The following is a 24,353-nucleotide window of genomic DNA, read 5'->3' as shown; positions in this document are numbered from 1 at the left end:
TCTCATTTGCAGAACATTATACTGTTGATTTTATTAGAACTGCATGAATTTATGTGTGTTAACAGTTCCTGGTCCAGTTCCCAGTCAGTCACTTAAAGCTACTCCATCTGAAGAAACAATAAGTCTTTCCTGGAAGGAACCAACGGAACCCAATGGAGTCATTATACAGTATGAGGTACTATCATTAGCAGCTGTTGTAGAGGCCAAACTTAACACAGCAATCCTTTGGAAAAATATAAACAAATAAAAAAAAAAAATGGTTTCGCTTTCTCTACTCCAACTCAGATCAGCTACAGTGGCGTGCATTCGTTTGACCCTTCGGTGCCTCTGCAACGACCAGGGCTCACAGTGTCACTGCCTTCAAACGCCTCCCATCACATGTTTTCTCAGCTCCACCCAGGTGTCACATACCAGCTGTCTATACGAGCATCGACCTCTAAAGGGTTTGGTCCTGCAACCACGCTCAATGTGACAACTAATATTTCAGGTGGAAAAAATACATTTTAATATGTGCTGTTGACTCAAAATTTTTTAATATCACATTTAGACAGCAAGAGGTTAGAGCTACACTTATGCAGCCTCATATTCTCTTTTCAGCTCCGACAATAGACGAGTACGATGGTCAAGAGGCCTTCCTGAATGAAACTGCAACAACTATCACTGTCCTGCTCAAACCTGCCCAGGCTAAGGGAGCACCCATAAGGTACAGCACTTCTGTTATCTGTTAAACTGGATAGATCACATGACAAAAGCAGTCAAAGGCTTTTCACTAATCATGTGTGTGTTAGTAAAATAACAACAACCAAAATTACATCTGTACTCATATTGTCTCTATGTCTACAGTGCGTACCAGATTGTGGTGGAAGAAGTGAATCCTCAGCGGACACGCCGTCAGGCTTCGTCTGACTGTTATCAGGTGGTTATTAATCCTTTTTACGTATGTTTGAAAACCCATGCCCCTTTTACAGCTTTTCTTATAAGCGTAAATGGTTGAAGTTGAATAAAAAATAACAATAAATTTCCATTAATGGGCTTTGTTGACTCTGCTATTAAAATACCTCTTTTTATTTACATTTAATTGAAGTTACATTTATAGACGTATCTTCATCTTCTCCAGGTCCCAGTTTCTTACCACAGTGCATCTAGCGGTGGATCCCCTTATTATTATGCCGCCCAGTTGTCCCCCAGCAGCCTGCCTGAACCACTTCCCTTTACTGTGGGAGACAACAAGACGTATCAGGCAAGTCTTTAATCTGAACAAAACCGTATGTATGTAATGCCTTGAAAAGATGTGTTTATCAAAAATTCTGAAATACAGAAGTAAATGGCAGCACAACACATTCACTGGAACTAGAAGGCAGTTGCTGTTATGCAGGAGGTTTTATTTTTAAAAACGATACGACTTAAAGTTCATAGAAATTGTATGCAATACTTTTTAAAGGCTACATAATTTGAATGTTTACATATCGATATCCTTCTCAGCCAAGTGTAAAAGTAAAATTGCTTGTTGTAAATCTGTAAATGTATCGTAGACATGTGTGAACTGATCCTTCTTTCTTTTCCTCAGGGTTTCTGGAATCCACCTCTGGCTCCAAGGAAGAACTACAACATTTATCTTCAAGCTGTCAGCAGTACAGAGAGGGTAGGCTGTGTATTTAATTTTTTTGAATGAGGTTCAAAAAGGCCCACTCATAGACTTACATTATGTTGCAGCTTCTGTACACTCATTATGTACAGTATTTAATATTAAACGCTAAGAGCAAGGTTCGTGTTGTAGTGTGTTAGTGGAACTAAGGTTTCTTCCTTCTGTCTTTTTTTCCACAGGAAACAAAGACACAGTGTCTGAGGCTGGCAGCTAAACGTAAGAACCCATTTGACCTTAACAGTATCTTAATTTAACTCTTAGGAACAGCTTCAATGCTAAAAATATTTTCAAAATATTTTGTCAAAAAAAGACAAAAAAATCCTGCAACTCCTGGGCAGAAGAAAGTTGGCCTAAAAAGAGGGTGGTCTTTAAGGAATAGGAGCTTCAGCTCTACTTAGCTGATGTCATCGCATCAGAATAGTTCATACTGCAGTGTAAGAACAGACGAACTAAGGGGATATGCCAGGTCCCAGCATTAGAGAAATGTGGAATATTTGGATTTCGAACAATGTAATGTTGGTGTAGTAGAGTCCAAGAGTAAAGTGTTGGAGTGTAATAGGTCCCCTTCAAGGGTTTGGCATAAATCTAAGGGGAATGCAGCTCTTGCAGCTCTGCTATTTTGTTCTATCCTCCTCCCACCAGACAAGCACGGACCCATTCACATACTTCTTACACTTCTGTTTTAAAGTGAGTCATTGCTGACTTTGGAATTCACATGGAATTAAAATCCCACTTTCCCAGCTGAAAATACTCACATGAGTCCAATGAAGCTCTTATTCCCATTACATAGTTTTTTTTGTTTTTTAAACTACTCTGATCTGATCTAAAGGGACCAGCTGTGAATGGCCAAAGTCTCTTGTTACAAGCCAGCCTTTATAAAGAGTGAAATCGGAGTGGAGGGGAGGTGCACGAATTTATTTCCCACAATATGCTAAAAGGTTTCTTTGGTCCAATGATACCAAAAAAATTTGCTTACTCCAGCCTTAATCAGTTTATTATTGTGTTTTGCCTCTGGTCTGCCCTTTATTCCCATGGAGGTTTGTCAAATGGAAATTGTTTCTGGTTTAAGAGCATTACAGAAAACAGTATTGCGCTTGTGCATGGCATTGAAAGAAATGTGTGTTGGTGCGCACTGAGTCTAAATGTCGGGTCTTTACCAGGTTTTTGCCATGTTAATAGATTATCAGATGGTTTTAAACGGTGTGGAGTTAATCCCCGGGCACTACACACATAAGCGCATGTGCACAAAAATGCACACACACTATTTTGAGGAAAGATTTTTAGAAATGCGGCTGATGGATCAGAGTTTATCTGTGTGGAGTAGGAATAAGGATAAACACATTATATTTTGAATGAAACTGACATCCTCACACTGTTGTGTAACCAGCAGAGTTGAGCTTCAAATGACTGCGCAGGCATTTCAGTGTTTATTCGACTTGTAATGTAGAACTACAAGGTAAAATTTAAATGAATACAAAATGTTCCCACTTTTGCTAAAACTATAACTGCCCTATAATTATTTCACACCAGTTTTTTCTTGTTTTTATGACAACACAAATGTAGTGATACAGCAATTTTAAGAGGAAATAATTATTAGTTCACTAATCTTCATTTTATTGCTTTATTAAAGATTAAAGCAGAACATAATTCCTTAAAGCATGGCAGAAACTTAGTAGTATTATTATTGTGTAGTTAAGGTGATGCTCTCAAGCAATTACAAGCTTCATTAATCTCCATAGATTATTCTAGTGTTTTTGTTATTTTGGTGTACTTTTTAATATCAGTATGAAAACTTGTGATAAGTAGAAGGTTTACATCAGATATCGCAGAAAACTAATAAGATTGGAAATAGAATCAGTTCATGAGTTACGTCCTTTTTCTTGCACAATGTGAAACTGTGGTTGCAGTTTCTTGAACAGGTGGTCACTCTGCCCAAAAGCTGCTAAAATAAAATGACACTGTCTTTCTAGCCTAGGGAGGTCTGAGTGAAGCCGAACGACTTTAGAGGGGATTTCAGATTTTTATAATAAGAGAGACCAACACACTAATGGATTGAGAGGTCAGACCACTGTGTCTTCTTTACTCTCTCCGTCTCTCTGCATGTGTGTTTATGTGCATTCAACCATGCATCCGGGAGGGAGGATTAAGTGATGGTGGTCATAGTAGGTCATTTGGGGTATTGTGTATTGTCATTCCTGCCGCAGGGCGTTTTGTGCGCCTGTGTGCAGGCAAGTTGTGAGTGTTAGTGTACTGACCTGAATCATTTTTACACACATTAAGAGCTTCCGCAGACATTATGAGGTTAGGCTGAGAACCCTTAAAGGATTATTGTTGTTGTTTTGGTGTGTCTTGTTTGGACATATTTTATCTGTGTGATCTTCTAATAGTCTCTTGGTTGGATAGTTATATGAAGTGAGACGTTCCATGTGGAAGTCATCTAAAATAAAGTTTGGCCTTCGTACATCAGCACTAAGATGATGAACAGATTTTGTAGCTACTCAGCAGTGCCCTTTATTTGCTGGTATAGAAGTGCAAAAAAAGAAAAATCACAAAATTAGAAAAAAAGACAATATAATGTCATTATGCCAAGCTGTGGTTAAGCTATATAAACAACGTAAAACTTTACACTTAGTTTTCTGCATAATCAGTTTAAGCATTCTCTGTTTTCAAATATCTTGATTTTTACTTTTTACCATAAATAAACCTAGTAAGTATTGGCTGCATAGTAAAAGCTTGATTTATCTCATCCCTCTGCCCGGACAGAGAGCTGAGATAGAGGTATGCTGTTTCTGTTTGTTTGTTCATCTGTCAGCAAAATTACACAAAAACTACTAGTCCAAATTTCATAAAACATAACAGATGAAGGAAGAATCCATTACGTTTTGGTGCAGGTCTGGGTTGCTTTTTTTGATAATTGTGATGGAGGGAGGGCGTTGGCCTTGGCTCTTCTAGTCTTTCTGTGTGATGGAGCTCTGCTGCCCAGGCTCAAAAACTATTAAAATCACATTAGTGAGCAACAATGATCCCTCACTGCTTTGGGTATTTTATTTTATTTTGGATTGATCACACAAACACCATCCCGATGCTGTAAAAACTCACTGAAGCACCAAATAGGTATTTTTCCACCAATGAAAATAGACCTCAAAATAGACCCTATTTACTTTAGGTTGAGTGACATTAGGAATTAATTGGTTTGGTGCTAAGACTGATGTGGGGCTGTGGAAGTCAAGGCATTACTAAAAATGTTTTATTCTTGTGTGTTATTTTTATTATGTTGATAATGGAAGTGGGTTGTTGTTTGATGCATGTATTGCATTATGTTGAATTTTGTGCATATGTCACTGAGTTGGATTATTTGGATTATCATAAGACATGATAATGTTCTTACGCTGCAGTATGAACTGTTCTGATGACATCAACTAAGTAGAGCTTGGGAGCCTGAAAACAGATGCTCTCTGTCTTTCTGTTGACTTTCTGTCCATGATCAACAGCATTTAAGCCCTGCAGCCTACACTCCGCTTGAAACGTCACTGGTGAATTATTTTCCAAAACAGACGAAATCAGGGAGTTCAGTCAATTCTCTGAAGTCATCAGAAGCAGAAATGAGTTCGACTACAAGCAATATATGGTGACATTGGTGCAGAAACATTGGACAGCTACAGTTAAATTGCATTTTAAAAGCATTTTCTAAAGAGACCGTGATGCCAAAGAGGCAGCAGAGAAGACACATAGACATTCAGTTGGTTATTTTCATTACTATAGTGTACATTTATAGGGATGTTTATTTTGAATGTTTGAATATTGCTGCTGGGAGTCAGATTTGATTGATGATTTAGTTCGGTGTAGTACGTTTGCCATCATGTATAATGCGACTAAATAAATGAGAAGCCGATGTCTGTGTAAGGTGAGTGCTTTTAGCTCAGTTGACCCAGCTATAGAAGCTGGTATAGGCCATTGTCAGCTTCCACTGATTCTCTACCACTGCTTTTTTTACAGGATTGTATTTTTAAGTTCAACAAGAAATGCATCTCTTTTTATAGCCTTTTTTTTTTTGGTCTTGAATCGATTTTAAAACACCTGCTCTGAAAATGTTCAAATACAGTTCAAGCTGTAGAAGCAATCTCTTTGTTTCATTATTACATAGCAACCATATTAATGAAGAAATTTCTGTTGATTTAAGTACTTAAATATGCGACCCAGATTACCCCCAAAATGAAATATTTGATTATATTTACAGTTCGAATGACAGTTCCCATGGCATTTGTGCTAGCAGCTGTTTAACTTTTCTTTACAAGGCATATTTAGAGGCTTGATATTTGCCTGAACTTTAGCACAGGGATAATTGAACCTTAGTAATTAATCACCTAGATTTTGTCTGATGTGAAGGCAGCCTAAGAGAAAAACAACCATATTTCCTTAGATGGTATACGTTCCTAGCCTGAGGCGACGTGGGCTTTTTTAAATATGCCTTACAGTCAGTGCAACAGAGTAATAAGTTTAGAGATGTGACTAGGTTTGAAAAAGCTGTATATTCTTGGAAATCTTAAATGGTTGATCGTGTTATTTGGCTAGTTAATTCTTCAGAATGCTGTTTTGAAAACAAAAAGGAGCTTTTCACAAGAGTCCGAATTATAGTTATTTATATGTCCTTACTAAGATAACAAGTTGTTACTAAGATAATCTTGATTTGCTGTTAGACCAAGTTGTAGATTATTCATCTTATGCTCTGCCCAACTCCGCGCAGATCAGTGGGTTGTTGTGTTTGCGGGGTTCAATGTTGCCAACTGGGAGGTTTAAAAGAGTCCTCTGGTGGGCAAAATATGCAACATCGAAATTCATAACATAGGAGTCGTTGGCGCTTTTCTCCCCTCTTCTTTATTTTTTACCCCTCAGTCGTAAAAAGCTGACGAGGTACTATCATCACACCACCAGGTGGTTGGGTGGTCAGCATGGACACCCACGATGTAGGAGCTTCAAAGTGATACCATAGGTGTATCTGCTAAAAACCTCCAAAGAGTTTGAATATTAGTGAGCCTGACCACAACATTTTCGTTTTTAAAAACGTTTACTTCGGTGGAAACTAGACATTTTTTTAAACATATGTACCCCGGTCTCTAGGAAGAATATCAACTGGTCAGGAGCTGGTTAGCTAATAAACAGTTAAAAATAAACATACTTTTAATCTCTACTGTCCAGTAAACTCTAAAACTCTCTTTAAATACCGTTGCAATTTAAATTTTCCTTTTTTTGCAACATTTCGAGGTTTTATTTATTTATTTATTTCTCCTACAATTTGAAAACTCAGTTTTCCTTGAAACTTCCAGGAATGCACAAATAATCCCAAGTGTGTTCTTACTGGACAGTGATTTTAATGCTTTTTCCCTTTAGTAGTTACTGTGTTCCCATCTTGTTGATGTCTTTTGTCATCATCTTTCTTAGGTGCCACAGAGGAACCAGAAGTCATTCCCGACCCTGCTAAGCAGACGGATCGGGTGGTGAAAATCGCTGGAATTAGTGCTGGTGTTCTCGTTTTCATACTGCTGGTGCTGGTAGCCATTCTGCTGGTTAAGAAGAGGTGAGTGACAACTGCAAACAATACTCACTAAAGCAGCTCAATGAAGATTATTAAAGAGGGTAAATATTTACAAGACCAACATTGAATGCACACACCAACTTGCATGCGTGCACACACATACACACACAAATATGCTCTTAGTTCATTCTCTTGTTGTGTGTTGGTCCAGTATTTGCTGTAGTAACACCATCTTCCATCCATCCACCATAAATGTTGATCTCCCCTCAGAACCAGTTCAATCGCTTTCTGAAGTTTAATTTCCCACCAAATGGCTAAAGGCTTGTGAAAACCCCCCAAATGTTTTATGTTTAAAATATGCTGTCTTAGTTTTTGATGATCTGGTACAAGAAATGTCAGAGCTGAATGTATTGTGTTCTTGCACATTACAGCTGTTTTCTCAAGTGAAAGTAGGAAAAGGTAGAGTGAAAGAAAATGTCAATCAAAAGATCTTAAGTAAATATAAAATGAAATTATGTATCTGCTTTATCATAACCGCTTAAATGAACTCATCAAAATCATCAAAACAGTATCATGTTTGTCAGTTTAGAAGCAGCAAAGCTTAGGTCCGTTCTGCACAAAGGTGGAGATTTTGGTGAAGCAGACTGAAGAAAAGATGCTTGCTGAAATGGTTTTGTGCATTTATAGTTGTGCTGTTATTTTAAGGGAAATGTAAACGGATTCATACAATATCTAACCTTTTACTTGTACAGCACAATAGCTCTGATAAGAATCAGAGACCAGAGATGTGTCGGTGTAGCAGTTTGGCCTGTATTGTTAATTTGGTGCAGAGCTCCACTATGTGGTGGATAGTGACAGTTACAGCCTGAGCATGCTTTACAATAGGTACATCTTTACAGTAGATGAAGACAGAAGTTAGAATAAAGCTCTGATAGATTTTGTAGAAAATACAGAGAAAATGCACAGACGTATTCATGGAATATGCATGTATAGCTGCCTTGCGTTTATGAAATATCATGGTTTTAGTCCCACTTTTCCACATTCACTACGAGTAAAACATATGTATACAACAACATCAGTATTGCTGCAGTCATAGTATAATCCCAAGACATTTTTGAAAACTAGTAAAATATGACGATAATCAGAACCTTAATGAAATAAATGAATCCCTGAATGTGATTTTTACCATTTCGTTAACAGTGTTGGAAAGTTGGAAAAGCAGTGACAAGAAACAGCGTTTTAATATAACCTTCTTAGTCTTGGATCCACTGTGAAGCTCCATTAGGCTAAATTTTGTCTGACTACTTTTGGGAGAATGTGTGCTCATGTGTATGTGTTTGCATCTGCATTTATAATTTATGTAAATGCGCCAGCATGCATGTAATAATTAACAATTCCTAAAAAAAATTAGTTTTTTCTGCGATTTTAACTTTTTACTTACAATAGTTGAGGGAGTGCACACTTGAAAAAGAATAATTAGAAATAATTAAGAATAATTAATTTCCACTAACAGAGACCCTGAAAATTCAGTAAAACTATTCACATTAATCGTTTGGCTTACCTATTAGTTATTATGACTCATCCTCAATTTAAGAAAACGTCTCAGGAGATTTTGCTTTCCTCTGAAAAAATTGAAGGACTACATCTTGGCACAAGCCTTAAGAGAGCAACCAGGAAGAGTCTCTCAGTTACAACCAATCATAATTACACTCAGCAAATCAAAAACAATTACAGACATTAAATCACAGCCAGTAATGATCTCTCATCATCAGAGAACTTTGCTCTTGTGGCTCCTGACCTCCATATTTTTCTTCTAATTTGCGTAATGAATTAATGCGAGCCAGCGTCCATGCTGCAGCTTTAGTGTGAAAGTGCAATTGTAAGTGATGATCAGAGGAGCTGAGCTTAAAGTGTAGGGTAGATGGTCCATTTGAAATGTGTTTTGCAGGAGCTACTACCACTGTGTTTTGCGGGGTGTTTATTTTTGTCACATCTAACAGTATTTGAAACACTGTGTGCACTCAATGGCTTGATTGCTGTTACTCATTTAACTTTTTTCATCCCTTGAGTATTGGATTGGATTTAGTATGTGGTATTGTTGGGGCTTTGAAGCTTAATGTGGAGTTATGCATTTCACATAAATATGCTTGATAGTATAAAATAAGGCTGTTTATACAAGGAGTGCAAGAGCTCCTGTATGTTTTAGCAGCTTGAATCACAACACAAAGACAGCACACTGAGGTCCCATTTACTTCCCATTTACAACACACACAAATAATTTGTGGCAACAACTTAAAGTGACATGTTCATTCTGGTATTTTTACACACATTTCTACTGGAAGTTTGACGAGTTATGCATCATTAGTGCTCTAGATTTTTGTGATTTTTTTTTTTTTTAATTTAATAGTTTTCTCTTCCATAAAGGTTTCTGGGGAGATCAATCTTCATTGTCATTAAACCTTTACGACTTTGAACAATAATACTGCATCTTTAAAATAGTGGGACATGATGACATTGCAGTGACATCATGCTTGCTTTACAGGAAGCGAGCTGCCTGGTTTTACAGATTGGATAGCTTTGTGTTAGTTTTCATTTTGTAGGAGTGCGTAAAAAAAGATCATTGGCTGATTAGGGTTAAATCTCTAATCGGGCCATCGGGTTAGAGTAAAAAGTAAAGTTTTAAAATACTGCATGAATATTTTTAAATGGCACAAAAAATAAAGAAAAGAGAAAAGAAAGGCTGCATGGTGATAGGTTGATATTGGTGAGTTGTTATTCAAGTTTCGTAGCTTGTTTTGTACTATTTATTTAGCGTTAGCCTTTGGTTCTTTTTTTTTCTTAGTAAGAAATAGGTACTTTAGCTAATATGGCACCCCTTGCATGACCCTCAAGTTTTAGCAATCAAAGGGTGTTTTCTTCTGTTTTTGTTGTTACTGGTTGAGACAGGACAGTTTTGTCCTAATTTGCATATTCCCTTGTGTCTCACTCTTTGCTTTCTGATTGGCTCACAACCCCAGGAGGACCTACTATTCATACTCTTATTACCTGTAAGTAAACAACCAATCAACAACCAGCTCATCCAGCTGCTGTTATCTTATTGGGCGAATTATTAGTGGCTAGTTGTTGTTATTTTTAAAGATGCAGTATACTTTTTTCAAGACAAAACACATTTTCAGCTCTGACCAACCAGCCAAAGTCATCCTCATTGACGCCTCACCAGGGAGGGGGTCAGTTCACTTTCATGTCAATCTGTTCAGGATTTCAATTAATTCCTTCTTGTTTAAATGATTTTGATATTTTCAAAATATCGAAATTGTCTTTCTTTTTTTTGTTTTTACCAAGAGAATGTTGATGATTTCCTGTCTAAAAAGTCCAAGCAATGAATGAGTGCAAGAATTTATTTGAAGGACTGAACTGAGAGTGAATTGATCTCAGCCCTGGTGTCCTCTACATGCTCCAAAGTTGCTCTGAAGCAGGCTTAAGAAGGCCAAAGTTGGCCATAAACCAGACCCAAGCAGGCCAGAGTGGGACGGCACAGGCCTGAGCGTGTTATTTGAAAAAAGAATGCTGCACTTGTGACTTGTAGCTCTTTGTGTGCATGTAGTCATGTGATCATCCATCCGCCCATCAAGTCACAGGTATCATGGTAAAGCTCTGCTGCACATGTTCAGTGTCTCTCTCTCTCTCGTCAGTGGATCTGAACTAGTTGGTTTCCTATTTGGGATACGTGGTCTATGATTTTGTGTGGGTTGTTCTTATGATGGTTTTTTCTTCTTTTTTGGTTTACGTCTTTCTCTACCCAGGCCATTATGGGCTCTGACCAAGATGGATCATGAATCAATTATTTGTACTGCCTCAGATATTTTAATTCACTCTCATTGCTTCTTTTTATTCACAATCACCAGACTAAAAATCAAGATGTGCTGAGTATCAATGCAGGACTGTACCTTAACGTTCCCGTGGAGTAGTTTAATGAAACATTTCTTTCTAAACTAGGATGACTGCTTTGCTGATTTTTTTGAACTTGCTACAACCACTGCTTTTTACTGTTTACCATTAAGTAGCAGTTTTCTAATATTACATCTATTAAAACACATTATCAGGAACAAAATTTTGGTTCTACAGTGTCTCCTTTTTTCCTAACATAGCTAGTCTAAGCCATCCATTTATTCCAGTGCACCTTAAGAAGTTGGACGTGTTCCTCATCAGTGAAGACATTCTGCCTGGTGTCTTGGAATTCATTTGCAATTTTAGTAATTAGGCGAGTTCATTAGACATTCATGCATTTTTATGAATTCATACAGAACTTCAAATTAATTCGCAGTTCAAGTGTGAATATCAGAAAATAATGACAATGTTAAAAAGAAAAAGTAGATCCATTCTAGGTCCGGTCTCAGCTTCACCTTTCTTTTTCTTTCTCACTCTCCTTTCTTCTTATATATACAACATATTGAGAAAGTACTCAGCATGTGGTGGTTTATATAGTTTGCAAATATTGTAATTCTATGACAAACACACACACACAAGTAGATACATTTGGTCAATAGTTCAATCTATGTTTCTACTGAGTGTGTGTGTGTGATCTCAGAGGTGGAGATGGTGTAAGTTGGGGTCAAGAGGTAAAATATGCACAATAAACAGCATGCTTTCTATCAGTCAGAGCTGTACATTGCATCAGTTTGACAGCAATCAAAAACTGATTGGTAGCCAATAAAATGCACACGATGTTATTGCCTCTGCCTACAGGCTCTCTGTGTTTCAGCTGTAGAGATTTTCTTGTATACCGCACAGAAATGTAATAACTAAGAGCTGTTGTCTTAACTGATGTGCATCTACGGCTCTGGGTACATAATGTTCCTGCATGATGTGTCATGCTCGACATAATAAGTCCTTAAAAGTGTTTCCCTGCAACTTTGTATGTTGAAAACACCGAAAGATTAAATATGAAAATGATTTGATCTTGATATCTATTTAATCAGGTACCAGACTGATGATAAAAAGTAATTTCTCATTACTCTGATTGTTTGTTTGTTTTTCAAATTGTGAAAGCAAAACATTTTAATTCTAAAATTCACAGCAGCTGGTAAAGCTGCATAAGAGATTGAAAATCAGTGTCCCACCCTTCATAACTGACTATTTGTGACACGACTAGTTCAAGTTCTACTATTTACATGGTGATAACTGTTGGTTGGTAAATGGTTTTCCTTAAGGGTTCTGTGCATTCTAGCTCAATCCTTGCTTCTGTTTTAGTGGGATTCACCTGAACTTTGCTGTCAGATGAAAACCAAAGAATTCATACAATTTGAAAAAATATGTAATTAGTTTCTATTATTATAGTCCTAGTAAAATAGGTTCATACAAGTAAAAATGGAGGGAACGGTAAAGTTTAGAGGCTTTCATCTGACAGCTGTAAGCTACAAAAAAAGATCTTCCTTGGTTTGAATTAGATGCTGCAGTATTTTCCCTTTGCTCCTTTTGCTGAGCCTGTTAAATGCTGCCATATACAAAAAAGCCTCTCCTCTACCTTCCTTGCTTGTTCTCTTCTCTTTCCTTCTTCTCTTTTTTTTCTCCCTGCCTTTCTTCTCTTCTCCCATTTCCTTATTGTTGGTTTCAAACTCTGCATCTTGAGTCAGCAGCCCCAGCCAAAAAGTGATCCAGCTGCTAGATTCTCTCGTTCTTGCTGTGGCTTCAGGCTTCCTCATGTTTGTGTATTTGTTTTTCACAATTCCTGACTGTCTGTCTATCTCCCTCTAACAGGAAACTGGCAAAAAAACGTAAAGATGCCATTGGAACAACACGGCAGGAAATGACACACATGGTGAATGCTATGGACCGCAGCTATGCTGACCAGAGCACTCTGCATGGCGAGGACCCCATGGCTGTGACATTTATGGACTCTCACAACTACAACAACAGATGTAGGTTCATAAAATCAAGGTTTTACAAACAAAAAAACCCTTAATTAAATGGCTCTTACATTCTGTTTTCCTATCCATCTTCTGTCCACACTAATTAGAGATGAATCTTTGCAAAGATCAGGGTTATTTTTATCAACAGCCAAGCTCCTGTTCAGAAGCTGCAACAAACAATTATTAATGCAATTAGTTAAAATTTTAGCAATCAAGTATTTTTTATTCAATTGTCACTTTTATAACAATAAGCAGAAAAATAATTAGTCATTTGTTTGCCAAACAAGGATCTAACCTGCATTTTGTTTTGCCTGGAAAAAGACTTAAATGATGGACCAAAGTCATATCTAAATCATTGCTAGTTAAGGTTCTGTCTATAAGTCAATTCACAACAGCTCACAGTGAAAACAGGACAGCATAAATGTAGAACTCATACATGACAGCGATGAGAAAAAAAATGATGAAAATAGTAAGGTCTTGCCAGAATTTGTGATTTGTCTCAGTTGTCCTCATCTATGCTTTAGTAAATCTGAAATTTTAATATGTTTCCTGGCCGTGTTTCCTCCTGCAGTGCCCAACGATCCTCTGGTTCCCACTGCTGTGTTAGGTGAGACTTCTAGTGTTGGATATGTCACATGTATCACCTCTAGTGATCACCTACCATCATCAATTAGACCCTGCGCTTGTAACCCTAGCACGTATTATCCCGTCTGTTTTGTGTCCATAACTGAAGTCTATAGTTAGAGCTGTTGGATATAGTCAAACGTATGTTATAGTGACCTTTGACAAAAGTATGGCTTTCTTGGATGTTTCTGGAGCATTAGGTTTTTAATACTCAAAAGACAAAAAAAAAAATGACCAAAAACAAATCAAGGAAAATTTAAAGAGGTATAACAGATTAGAATATGTGAAGTTGGCAAAGCTTTATGTTCATCTTTTATATTTTTCTGCCAACTCTCTGTGTAGAACATGTCTGGTGTAAAAAAAAACCTCCAACAGCTAAGCACTTCATCTGTCATCCTGCGTTTTCCCTTTGGTTCAGTCATTCCCGATTCCAGCCATGGTTTCTGTTTCCTGCTGCGAGTTATTGATATTCACAGTAATTGCCATCATTCTCCCTTAGAGACCTCATTATTTCCACAGTTTTGAGTTGTTTTAAGCCGTGCCATTTTGTCTCCCAAAAATGACAGAAAAGAAGGCTTAAAAGGAGGAAGACAATTTGTCATGTTGCCACAGCAAAATGACTGCTGATTAAATCTGTGACAACACTGAACAACTTAGTGCCTGCAGCCTTGTCTCTCTGGCAGAAGTTTTTCTGTGCAATGGATCTAGAAGTCTACTTGAGTATCTACCATCTGTGTTATTCCCTGGACTTGTTTTGTGCTGAAACCCTGCTCTGAGTGTCTGAATCGTGAAATATGTAGCTTTTGGCTAGTTGGATGTTTCTCTAGCTTCAATGTTGCAGTGCAATGTGTTTATCTGTAGTTGAGTCTAGTGTTGACACTGCAGCATGATGTGGAGTTCTGAAATACCCTTAAGGGGTTCACAAACCACAGTGCCACCAAACTGTGTTAATTAACTGTTCCATAGCCTCTAATTTGGAGTGAAGGCTGCAGTTACAATCTGTCTTGGCCAATCACTTCACAGAGGAAGAAGAACTAGCAGGAAGTAACAAATTAAGAGGCGGTGTCGGGTCAAGTTTACTGTTAATTGCCGTGACGAGGGCTTAACAAACCTTTAACAATCAGTAATGAGCTAACATGTCCTCAGAGCAGAGAAAAGCATCCGTTGGATGAAATAAACAGTGTCAGTTAATAAACAGCGGTGAAGATGAAATCAGCCGCTTCTGCTCCAACCCTGAGCTACTGCATTATTTAACCTGTCAGTCTGTACATTACAACTGTCAAGTCACATTTTAACCACAGCGCACTTTGAAGTTCTGCAACTGTTTAACCCCAGTTATAACCTCCAAATGAACTACCTCCTAAAATGTACAAGTTTCAAAATCCAAATAAAATTAAATCAGAGGGGCGGTACTCACACATGTAAAATATACCTCTAAATTTCTGCAATATACCACAACCATTCCTGGAGTATAAAAAGCCCAGTGTGAAAATCTTTGATGTTAATCTAAACCTTCTATAAAAACTCTCATCAGTTTACAACATTTCCTCTTTTCTCATTACAAAGATGTGATATCGACCTAGTGATTTGGTTGTAGTGTACAAGCTTAAAAGCTTTGCTTTGCCACCTGCTGGTCACTGCTCCATTTGAACCTTTCCTCCACCACTGATGAGATAAAGGGGACATTCCTGATTAAAAACAGGCCATATAAACAAATAAAAACAATAACAATAAATAAAAACTAATAAATAACTCACATGGGCTTATAATATTAGTTCAATTTAACCTCTCACCATATATGGCCCACATCTTGACGTGCACAAAGTGGGCAGAAAAACACACTTTGGGAATCACTTACGTGTATTTTCAGCTGCTCCCTTTTGCCCACTACAGCAGATGGATCCACTTGTTTTATTTGGCATCCTTCCTACTTATGGAGGCTTGTGACCCTCCGTGGCTGGGTCTGTCTTGCCTCCCAGTCTCAAACCAGGGATCTTTTGCATGTAAGGTGTTAACTACTACACCACAGAGACAGTTTTGGGAAGCACTCCTATAGCTCTTGATTGCTTATTGGGGATTGAGTTAGTTATTTTATTCCACATTTAAAAAACAGATGTTTTACTTCTTTAAATATATTTGCAGTGTGTTTGAAAGGTTTAGAACAGCAGAATGCAACAAATGTTTTAATCTGCTGTGAACGTGGTTGTTTATTGTGAACTAAATGACATTGCAGTGAACATCCACTTCACAATTCATTTTAAGATATTCCTCATGTTTTTCAGTTTCTGCATCTTGTGGCAATTTTTGGTCCTTTTTGTACGACATCATCTAAAAATTCTCTGTATCCATTTCATCCATCGTGGAAAGTCCTTATAAACAAATCCAAACTGTTAAACTAACCTTTAGTCTCGCTAACAAATCCACTTATCCTGCAGTCTGACTAGCCCTTTTTGCTCTTTTCTTTTCCTGCTGCTTTGACATGTAGTTCCAATCACAGGTGAGTATAAACTGAGAAAACAAAGTGGCAAATGTTTGGTTTGGTTTGAGGAAATGCACTGTTTTCTTTTTGTAAGGTAGAAACTGGTACAGATTTGGGAAGATTGGGAAAGCTTGTTGCGTTTGTATAGATCAGTACAAGTATCTTTCCACACGTGCCGTTTCAAGGTACAAATAAGAGTTTACATGTTTTGGTATCTATGTTACCCATTATAGGGGTCATAAAATAAAATATTAATGAAGATAAAATAAAATGAAGGGAAGATATTTTGCGAATTATCAATTAACTGTACCTTATTTTGTCTCCTGTTGTAGATGAGAACCACACTGGCTCTGCAGCCGAGAACAGCAGGCTTCTAGATGTTCCTCGGTATCACTGTGAAGGAACTGAGTCTCCTTATCAGACAGGACAGCTCCACCCAGCCATCAGAGTGGCCGATCTCCTGCAGCACATCAACCTAATGAAAACATCTGACAGCTATGGCTTCAAGGAGGAATATGAAGTAAGATTATTATCTGTACTGTTGACACTAGAGCTTGTAATATTAATTACAGAAGAGGCAAAAGTATTATTAGTAGCAGGAAATGATGTATTTTAATGTGGAGGCTGACACAGAAGTATTATTTCTAAAATCAATACTGCTCTATTTAATGTTTTGGCCTCACATTAAAATGAAAAAATGACTACCAGGTCTAAATTGCCTCTTAATTTGAGGGTACCTTCTGCTCCATCGACTGAACAATCAATGAGACACAAGCCATTTTTATGGTCATTTTATTTTAATGTCTAATAAGAATTTGCTAGTTGAATCAAACCAGTCGAACAAAAGTCGAAAAGCACCTAAGTACCACTTTCCTCTCAGATATATGCAATAGTACAGAAGTGTTATTTTTAAGGATCCATGACATCTAATTGTATTTTTATTACTTCGTGTGTTGTTGGTGATACAGAGCTTCTTTGAGGGCCAGTCGGCCTCCTGGGACGTGGCCAAGAAGGAGCAGAATCGTACCAAAAACCGCTACGGGAATATCATAGCATGTAAGCAAGACATCTGCGTTACTGCATTTTAAGTCATAGAGCTTTACAGGAAGAAGAGAAGAAGAAATTGGGAGCAGAAGTAAGTGTACAGCCTGCAGAATTAAAGGTTTAAAATCAAGACAGGACCAAAGAAAAACCACCTTTGTAAGCAACAACAAAAGAATCAATGAGCAACATCTTCAAAAGCTCAATCACCTCTTCAGCCTCTGCCTTGACTCTAAGAGTTTTCCTTGTGTTCCTTGAGTCCCCAGACTCAGAAAAATTGAGTCACAAAAGGGTCTCATGCTACTTACTTGCATACATACATAACCATGCTTATTGACAACTGTTGTAATTTTATTGGCATGATTTATTTGTATATAGAACGTTACATATAATCTGTTGTTTGTATTATCATGTAAAATAATGAATAAAGCAATACAAAGAGGTTGCTGCACCAAAAATCTTCCACCTTCCTTCACAGTTTCACTTCCATTCATTGAGTAGTTAGCGAGGATTGGCAGACAAGTGTTTTCTTGCAAAGTACGGATTACTGTGTAGCAATCTGCTAGCAACCAAAGAAATCGCAAGGTTTTGATACAGAACTGTAAACCTACCGACTAAAAACAACCTCTGACTCACCATCCGATTGGGAAATACAGATTTTTGCCAAGTTGTCTCTAGACTAGTCTGTGTGACTCCGTCCGAACCGAACACCTTGTTAAATTATTTTATTAAATCCCAACTACACACTGAATAAAAAAATAGAAAGCCAAAACACGAAATTCAGAAAAACAGCAAACCATGAAAACCTTGAAATAAAAATTCTTTAACAGCAAATCACCTTTCTTACCTGTCTGTTTCTGCTGCTCTCTCACACACTGTTTTCTTAGATGACCATTCAAGGGTTATTCTGCAGCCCATAGAAGACGACCCGTCCTCCGACTACATCAACGCCAACTACATCGATGTAAGTGGAAACGCATCGAATGCTACTATTGGCTCCCAACGAAACCAACGAAACCACACTCCCTCGCTCGTATGTCAGGCCTCTATACCTTGATTGCGTCTACCAGTCATTCATCATACCATTTTATGCATCCAGCCATGCAGAAAACACATCATACATGCAGTACATGTGTCTGTCTCAGGTGTCGGTCTTGTTGTCTTTCTTTCAAGTGTCCCCATCAATTCACCTGTCCGTCCAGAACTGAATAAGTTATCTGATTTATATGTACAACATAACGGATTTTAAGTCATCATTTGGATTTAGCAAACTCGTTTTCCAGGAGACCAGAAAGAAATCCATTTAAAGGAGTGACTTTAAGAACTGACAGTGCTAGTTAGTGAGCTTTAGAGGTGATGGTCAGCAGGTTTTGTTACTGTTGGATGGACCCAGCAGTTTTGTGCATTTGAGTAGTTTTTTAAGCTAAGCTAAGCTAATCAGATTCTAAGGGTAGCTTAATTTCTAGCATTTTTTTTGACTTGAGTCACTTTTAACTGTTCGACAAACCTATTCAGCTGCCTTATACATCTATATACAATTAATTTTCCATCTTTTGCTTCATCTATTACTTGCCTATTGTTTCTGCATTCACCCACGACACAGTCTTCATCAGTTCATCCATTTTCTGTCATCTCTCAACAATCATCTGCACACCAGTCACTACGACTCACATTGTGCTTTTTTAATGCTAGTATGCTTATCATAAGCTCCACTGTATTATAATTTACTGTCATTAAAACTCTTGCATGCATTCTACCACTCACATTAAGCTAGAATTAGAATGAATAGAGTGGGCACTCCCTAATCTTTGTTGGCACAACAAAGGCAGCTGTCACACAATTTGAACTGCACCCAAAAGACGGAGAAAGCTGGAACATCAGTATGTGATGGTGGTTAAATGAGATTGTGATATGCCAGCTTTCTGAGTCTTTTTGGTTCTATTGTGCTCTCCATGGAAGATGGTCAAATTCCATTAGGGAGTGTCCTCTCTATTTAGTCTAATTTGGAGTTTTAGATCACATTTTTTTTCTGCATGTCCTGATCAAACTTCCATTATGTCAATGCAGCTTTTCTTTTTTCTGATTGACACTCACTGACATTGTTGTGCTTTCTTTCTTTCTTTCTTTCTTCCACTCGTTCTTTCTGCCTGTGGCTTGGGCTGTAGATTTGGCTGTACAGGGATGTAAGTATCACTGTGGTCTTGTTCATAAATGCCCCTGAACAATTACACCTGCTCACCTGTACATCCATGAACCAGTCCTTATGCATCAAGACATGATGTGTATCCATTTTGAGATGCTGGGGCATCCTTTGCATGACTGATCGCACTTCATCTTGGCCACCAACCACCATCTTTGCATCTCACTGTTTGGTGTCAATTTGCATATGCATATTCACCACTTGTGTCTTAATTGCTTTAATGACAACTTAATAAGTGGTTGTCATAGCCCACGGCACACCTGGCAGTTGTTGTAGATGTCAAGTAGTAGTTTTTAAGTGGAAAGGAAAAATGATGAGATGACCAACTTTGCACATTTTAACATGAATTCAACAGTATGCAGTGCAACTCAAGTATGGAGTCAGCTAAAAACGAATTTCATCAGTCTGTCAGAAGTTTTCTCCTGTTGTAGATGAAAGTGAGGTAGTAAGGTAGTTTAGTGTAGAAAGTTATCATTTCCAGCCGTGATAAAAGGTTTTAGAATTTGACACGATTATGTTTTCAGCTCATATTAAGGACTGTGGTGTTCTGTTTGCAGGGGTACCAAAGACCAAGTCACTACATTGCTACACAGGGTAAGATGCTGCACCACACTCAATTACATGCAGGAATTCTGCATTACTGCTGTTTTATAGCATAGCAACTATTTAATCACAAATTGTAACCGTACTTACAGCAGAATAAAGTGTAAGTATACTCTGCATCTATGCGTAGGTCCTGTTCATGAGACAGTGTATGACTTCTGGAGGATGGTTTGGCAGGAACAGTCAGCCTGTATTGTGATGGTAACCAATCTGGTGGAGGTTGGAAGGGTAAGTTGCTCGTTTTTCTACACTCAGTTAATTTCAGTTGGTAACTTTATTAAAATTACTATTACTTAGTCGAAACTATCCAAATCTCATTTTTTTTAAATTCAGCAATGTCCACTGCAGGTGCTATTGCAAATACCTGTATATTTACAGTTAGGTAGGAAAATTGCAAGAATGTTAGTGTGATGTCTCTGTCAACAATCCTGTAAAATATACTCTCTAAATTATGTATAACATATTTGGTTTAAAAGTGGCATTTTTCATATTGGCATCATATTAAATATCATTATGCAAAAAAAAGCTGTATTTGCTCCTTGATTCAAGCTTGTCTTTATTTTTTCATGGCTTTTTTTCTTTCTAGGTTAAGTGCTATAAATACTGGCCAGATGATGCTGAGGTGTATGGAGACTTCAAGGTGACTTTTGTGGAGGTTGAACCACTCGCTGAATATGTGGTTCGCACATTTACACTGGAGAGGGTGAGTAAAACTTGTTATAATCTAGCAAAAATTAATATTTTGTATTCATTTTGCATTTTGCTTTGATGTAATTTATGCAAAAAACTCAGGTAGAGGTGTAGCTGCACCTCTAGCTGTTGACACAGACTTGGTTTTGTTTATCGTCCTCCTTGTAGCTTCAACAAAACCAGTTAATAAGTTTGAGACATATCTAGAAAGGGTGTTTATAGAATAAACACATTTCATGAAATTTTACTTAAAGATGTTTTTTTTGTCTTTACTCAGCGTGGTTTCAATGAGGTCCGCGAAGTCAAGCAGTTCCACTTCACAGGCTGGCCTGATCATGGAGTTCCATATCATGCCACAGGACTTCTTTCCTTCATCCGCAGAGTTAAAATGTCTAATCCACCTTCTGCTGGGCCAATTGTGGTCCACTGCAGGTATAAAAATGAATTATTAGAAAATAAACATGCATAGTCAAAACAAAATGTTTTCTCTCCCAATGACGGACATAGAGAAAGATCTATAAAGTTAAAATTTGTGTGCTTCACTTTCTGTCTGCAGTGCTGGAGCAGGGCGCACAGGATGTTTCATAGTCATTGACATCATGTTGGACATGGCAGAGAGAGAAGGAGTGGTCGACATCTACAACTGTGTGAAGGCTCTTCGCTCCAGGAGGATCAACATGGTACAGACTGAGGTGACTGCATTACCCATCCTCCATCTGCATCCACATTTTTAATATAGACGTAGGTAAAGCTTGACTTCAAACTCAGCCATCAGCATGGTACGGGCTGAGGTGACAAGGTTTTATGTAGTTACCTATTTTCCATGCATGCATGAAAATATCACCTCATTAAGTTCAATTCGTCAGCTTTCACTTCTGTGAATGTAACACTGACAATAAGTAAAAGTCATACATAATTTTCATATTTAAAGCTTACTCTGGAGCCCTCTTGTGTTAGTAAAAAAAAAAATCACTATCACGTTGAACTGTTCTCTGAGGAAGCACATTCATCTGTCACTGCATGGGTGTATCCGATTTGCCTGAATTTGTGGTTGTTAAACATTTTTTAATACATAGAATAATAATTGCAGAATAATAGAAGCATAAATGAGTTAGTTCTAAACAGAATATAGATAATATATATGTATATGCATCCAAACAAAGAGGATCCTTCTTTGACTTTAGTGGTTATTATTCTTTAAATTAATATTTTTGTAATGTTTTTCCTATTAAAAAGACCACAAATAGTAATTCAGATCATATATATAAACTATCAAGCAGTGCAGTAACAATGGGGCAAAAGTAATTTCAAGCTTCATGGTTCAGAACAGCCTGTGGGTCAGAGCATAAAGCAAACTTTTAAAAGTTTATTAAATTCTTTGTCATACTTGAAGGCTGGTGAGTAGACAGAATGCAGGTCGATGCAATCTTTCATGGACACATTTCATGTCCAACTTAAGTATTCTGCACTATTGGCCGGTAACAGAGTAACAATTTAACAGCTTATAAGACCCATTGTAACAAAGTACATTCACAGCCGTTCACCAAAGCAGGTCAGTCTGTGTCTCATCATTGAATTGAAGTTGGCGTCACTTGCTTGAAAGATCTAAAAACACAACTGCCAGTATGGACTGACTCACAGGTGAAGTACACCTAACCAAGAGTCATCACGTCATCCATCCCTCCACCTCTCATCAGTCTTCACTCACTCACAGTGTGTGCATCACTTGTTTGTCTTATACAAAGCTGTATTTCTTATTTTTCTAATGTTGAAATATGAATGTGCAGAATATGTGATAATATGTGTATTATAATATATGTCTTCAGGAGCAGTACATATTCATTCACGACGCCATACTAGAGGCTTGTCTTTGTGGAGAAACAGCCATACCGGTCTGCGAGTTCAAAGCAGCTTATTATGAGCTGATCCGCATCGACTCCCAGACCAACTCTTCCCATCTGAAGGATGAGTTCCAGGTAAAATCAAACTGTAATCTGTTACTTTGCGCCCAGAGCTTTCAAAGTGGAGCGTGTAGGCCAGTGTCAGCCTGTGGTAAAGCAGCACAGAGGGCTCTTCAGAGTCTTCAGAGTCTGAGAGCGCTCTTCATTTACAATTGTTCTGTTCTGTTCCTGGCATCGCAGCAGACTAAATCTTCCTAACACTGACAATTATAGCTGCTGTCAAGAAAGGTCACCTCACTAATGGTTAAAAAACATACTAATAAAACCCACAAACTAGTACTGAAATATTAAATGGAACTCAGTAATCAAAACTTTAACAATTCCTACTTCATGTCCTAAAATGAAATCTCCTCTAACCCGTTCTGCTGTGTAATTCTTTTTACAATATGGGCATTAAGACATTTGCTGTGTATTATTACATCAAGAGGAACCACTTGCTGTTGTCATCTGCTACTCCTGGATGTAAAGAATGGGTTTTAACACACAAAAAATATAATTATGTGGAGTTTCTGGATACTCAAACTCATCAAATTCTTTCTCTGCAGTGCTGAACCTTGTGACTTGTGACTTCCAGAAACCAAATATTTTTAATGCACACAAGTTTTTCTTTCCCACCAGCTTGGCTTTTGGGTCTATTTCTATCTTCATGGAGCCCTTCTTTGAATCTTTTGACACTTTTAATTAACGTACATCATACATTTCTCTCTCTGTCCAGACATTAAACTCAGTGACTCCTCAGCCACAGCCAGAAGACTGCAGCATTGCGTTGTTGCCTAGAAACCAAGATAAGAACCGCTTTATGGATGGCCTTCCTCCAGATAGATGCCTTCCCTTCCTCATCACAATAGATGGAGAAAGCAGCAACTACATCAATGCTGCTCTGATGGATGTAAGTCAATAATGTGTTACTGGAACACACTGGAAGATTGTGTTATTTTCAACACATCAAGCAAGAGTAGTTTGGGACATTTCACACTGTGTGTACATGTGCAAAAAGACTTTCAGCAGAACCGGCTGATGTGTTACTCTTACCGCAATTTCTGTATATTTAATGCCAATTATATAAAGACTAGATTTAACACTCGGTGTCCCAAACTGCGGTCACATTTTTGTTGAAAATGATACAGACTTTTATGAAGGTACATTGAAATGATGATGAAGATAAAAATATCACACAACACTTAAACTTACTAACATAAAACATACACACACACACACACACACACACAGACTCCCTTCCTTCTTTGTGTGATGCTGTGTTTGTGGTTTTAGCAGCAGAAGGCTAGAGACAAATCCAGCCTCTAAAAAGACGACTAGCTTTTCTCTGGCCACCATTCAAACGTTGTTTATGTTTGCAACTGTTGACATTGCCTCAACGCGTTGCCCATTTACCGTGACTTGAAAAGAAAGTCATTGAGTAGGTAGAAATTTTGAGGTAAGGTTTTAAGGTAAGGTCATTAGAAGGTTATTATCAGGTTTGTGAGTAAAGATATAGTGAGAAAAAGATAGTAAGAGGTGGGCTGTAGGTATGTGAGTAATTTCCTGATAATGTGTGAACATTTGCATGTTGTGGGAACAAACCTGGCTTCTCTCCAACAAAGCTGTTGGACAAAATACTGTAAAATTTCTAGAGTTCAGTCAAGTTTTAGGCGTTTACCTTAAAGTTTA

The 24,353-nt window shown here is 37.7% G+C and overlaps 1 protein-coding gene across 21 annotated transcripts in view; it reads left to right on the top strand.

Annotated features, from left to right (window-relative positions):
- Positions 1-24,353, top strand: part of ptprk (protein tyrosine phosphatase receptor type K) — a 105,787-nt gene that overhangs the window by 76,191 nt on the left and 5,243 nt on the right. For 3 of the 21 annotated variants that reach the window (XM_085248074.1, XM_085248073.1, XM_085248069.1), the window contains 23 exons: positions 66-175; positions 286-487; positions 598-703; positions 844-916; positions 1,118-1,240; positions 1,568-1,642; positions 1,825-1,861; positions 7,085-7,220; positions 10,196-10,225; positions 12,936-13,096; positions 13,659-13,694; positions 16,197-16,208; positions 16,523-16,710; positions 17,147-17,246; positions 18,119-18,264; positions 19,397-19,414; positions 19,989-20,025; positions 20,165-20,262; positions 20,621-20,737; positions 21,002-21,156; positions 21,281-21,416; positions 22,551-22,700; positions 23,401-23,574. In XM_085248074.1, coding sequence (XP_085104200.1) covers positions 66-175; positions 286-487; positions 598-703; positions 844-916; positions 1,118-1,240; positions 1,568-1,642; positions 1,825-1,861; positions 7,085-7,220; positions 10,196-10,225; positions 12,936-13,096; positions 13,659-13,694; positions 16,197-16,208; positions 16,523-16,710; positions 17,147-17,246; positions 18,119-18,264; positions 19,397-19,414; positions 19,989-20,025; positions 20,165-20,262; positions 20,621-20,737; positions 21,002-21,156; positions 21,281-21,416; positions 22,551-22,700; positions 23,401-23,574 — 2,420 coding nt within the window. The remainder of the gene's footprint in view (positions 1-65; positions 176-285; positions 488-597; positions 704-843; positions 917-1,117; positions 1,241-1,567; positions 1,643-1,824; positions 1,862-7,084; positions 7,221-10,195; positions 10,226-12,935; positions 13,097-13,658; positions 13,695-16,196; positions 16,209-16,522; positions 16,711-17,146; positions 17,247-18,118; positions 18,265-19,396; positions 19,415-19,988; positions 20,026-20,164; positions 20,263-20,620; positions 20,738-21,001; positions 21,157-21,280; positions 21,417-22,550; positions 22,701-23,400; positions 23,575-24,353) is intronic. The other 18 variants (XM_085248075.1, XM_085248070.1, XM_085248083.1 and 15 more) reach the window with 15 other exon arrangements.

The sequence above is a fragment of the Mchenga conophoros genome, linkage group LG15, assembly GCF_057382185.1.
Source record: "Mchenga conophoros isolate Kocher_MC1m ecotype Shallow Benthic linkage group LG15, M_conophoros_male_GT1.1, whole genome shotgun sequence".
Classification (NCBI taxonomy): domain Eukaryota; kingdom Metazoa; phylum Chordata; class Actinopteri; order Cichliformes; family Cichlidae; genus Mchenga; species Mchenga conophoros.
The sequence above is the reverse complement of the archived record's forward strand: the minus strand, read 5'-3'. Positions and strand labels throughout refer to the sequence as shown.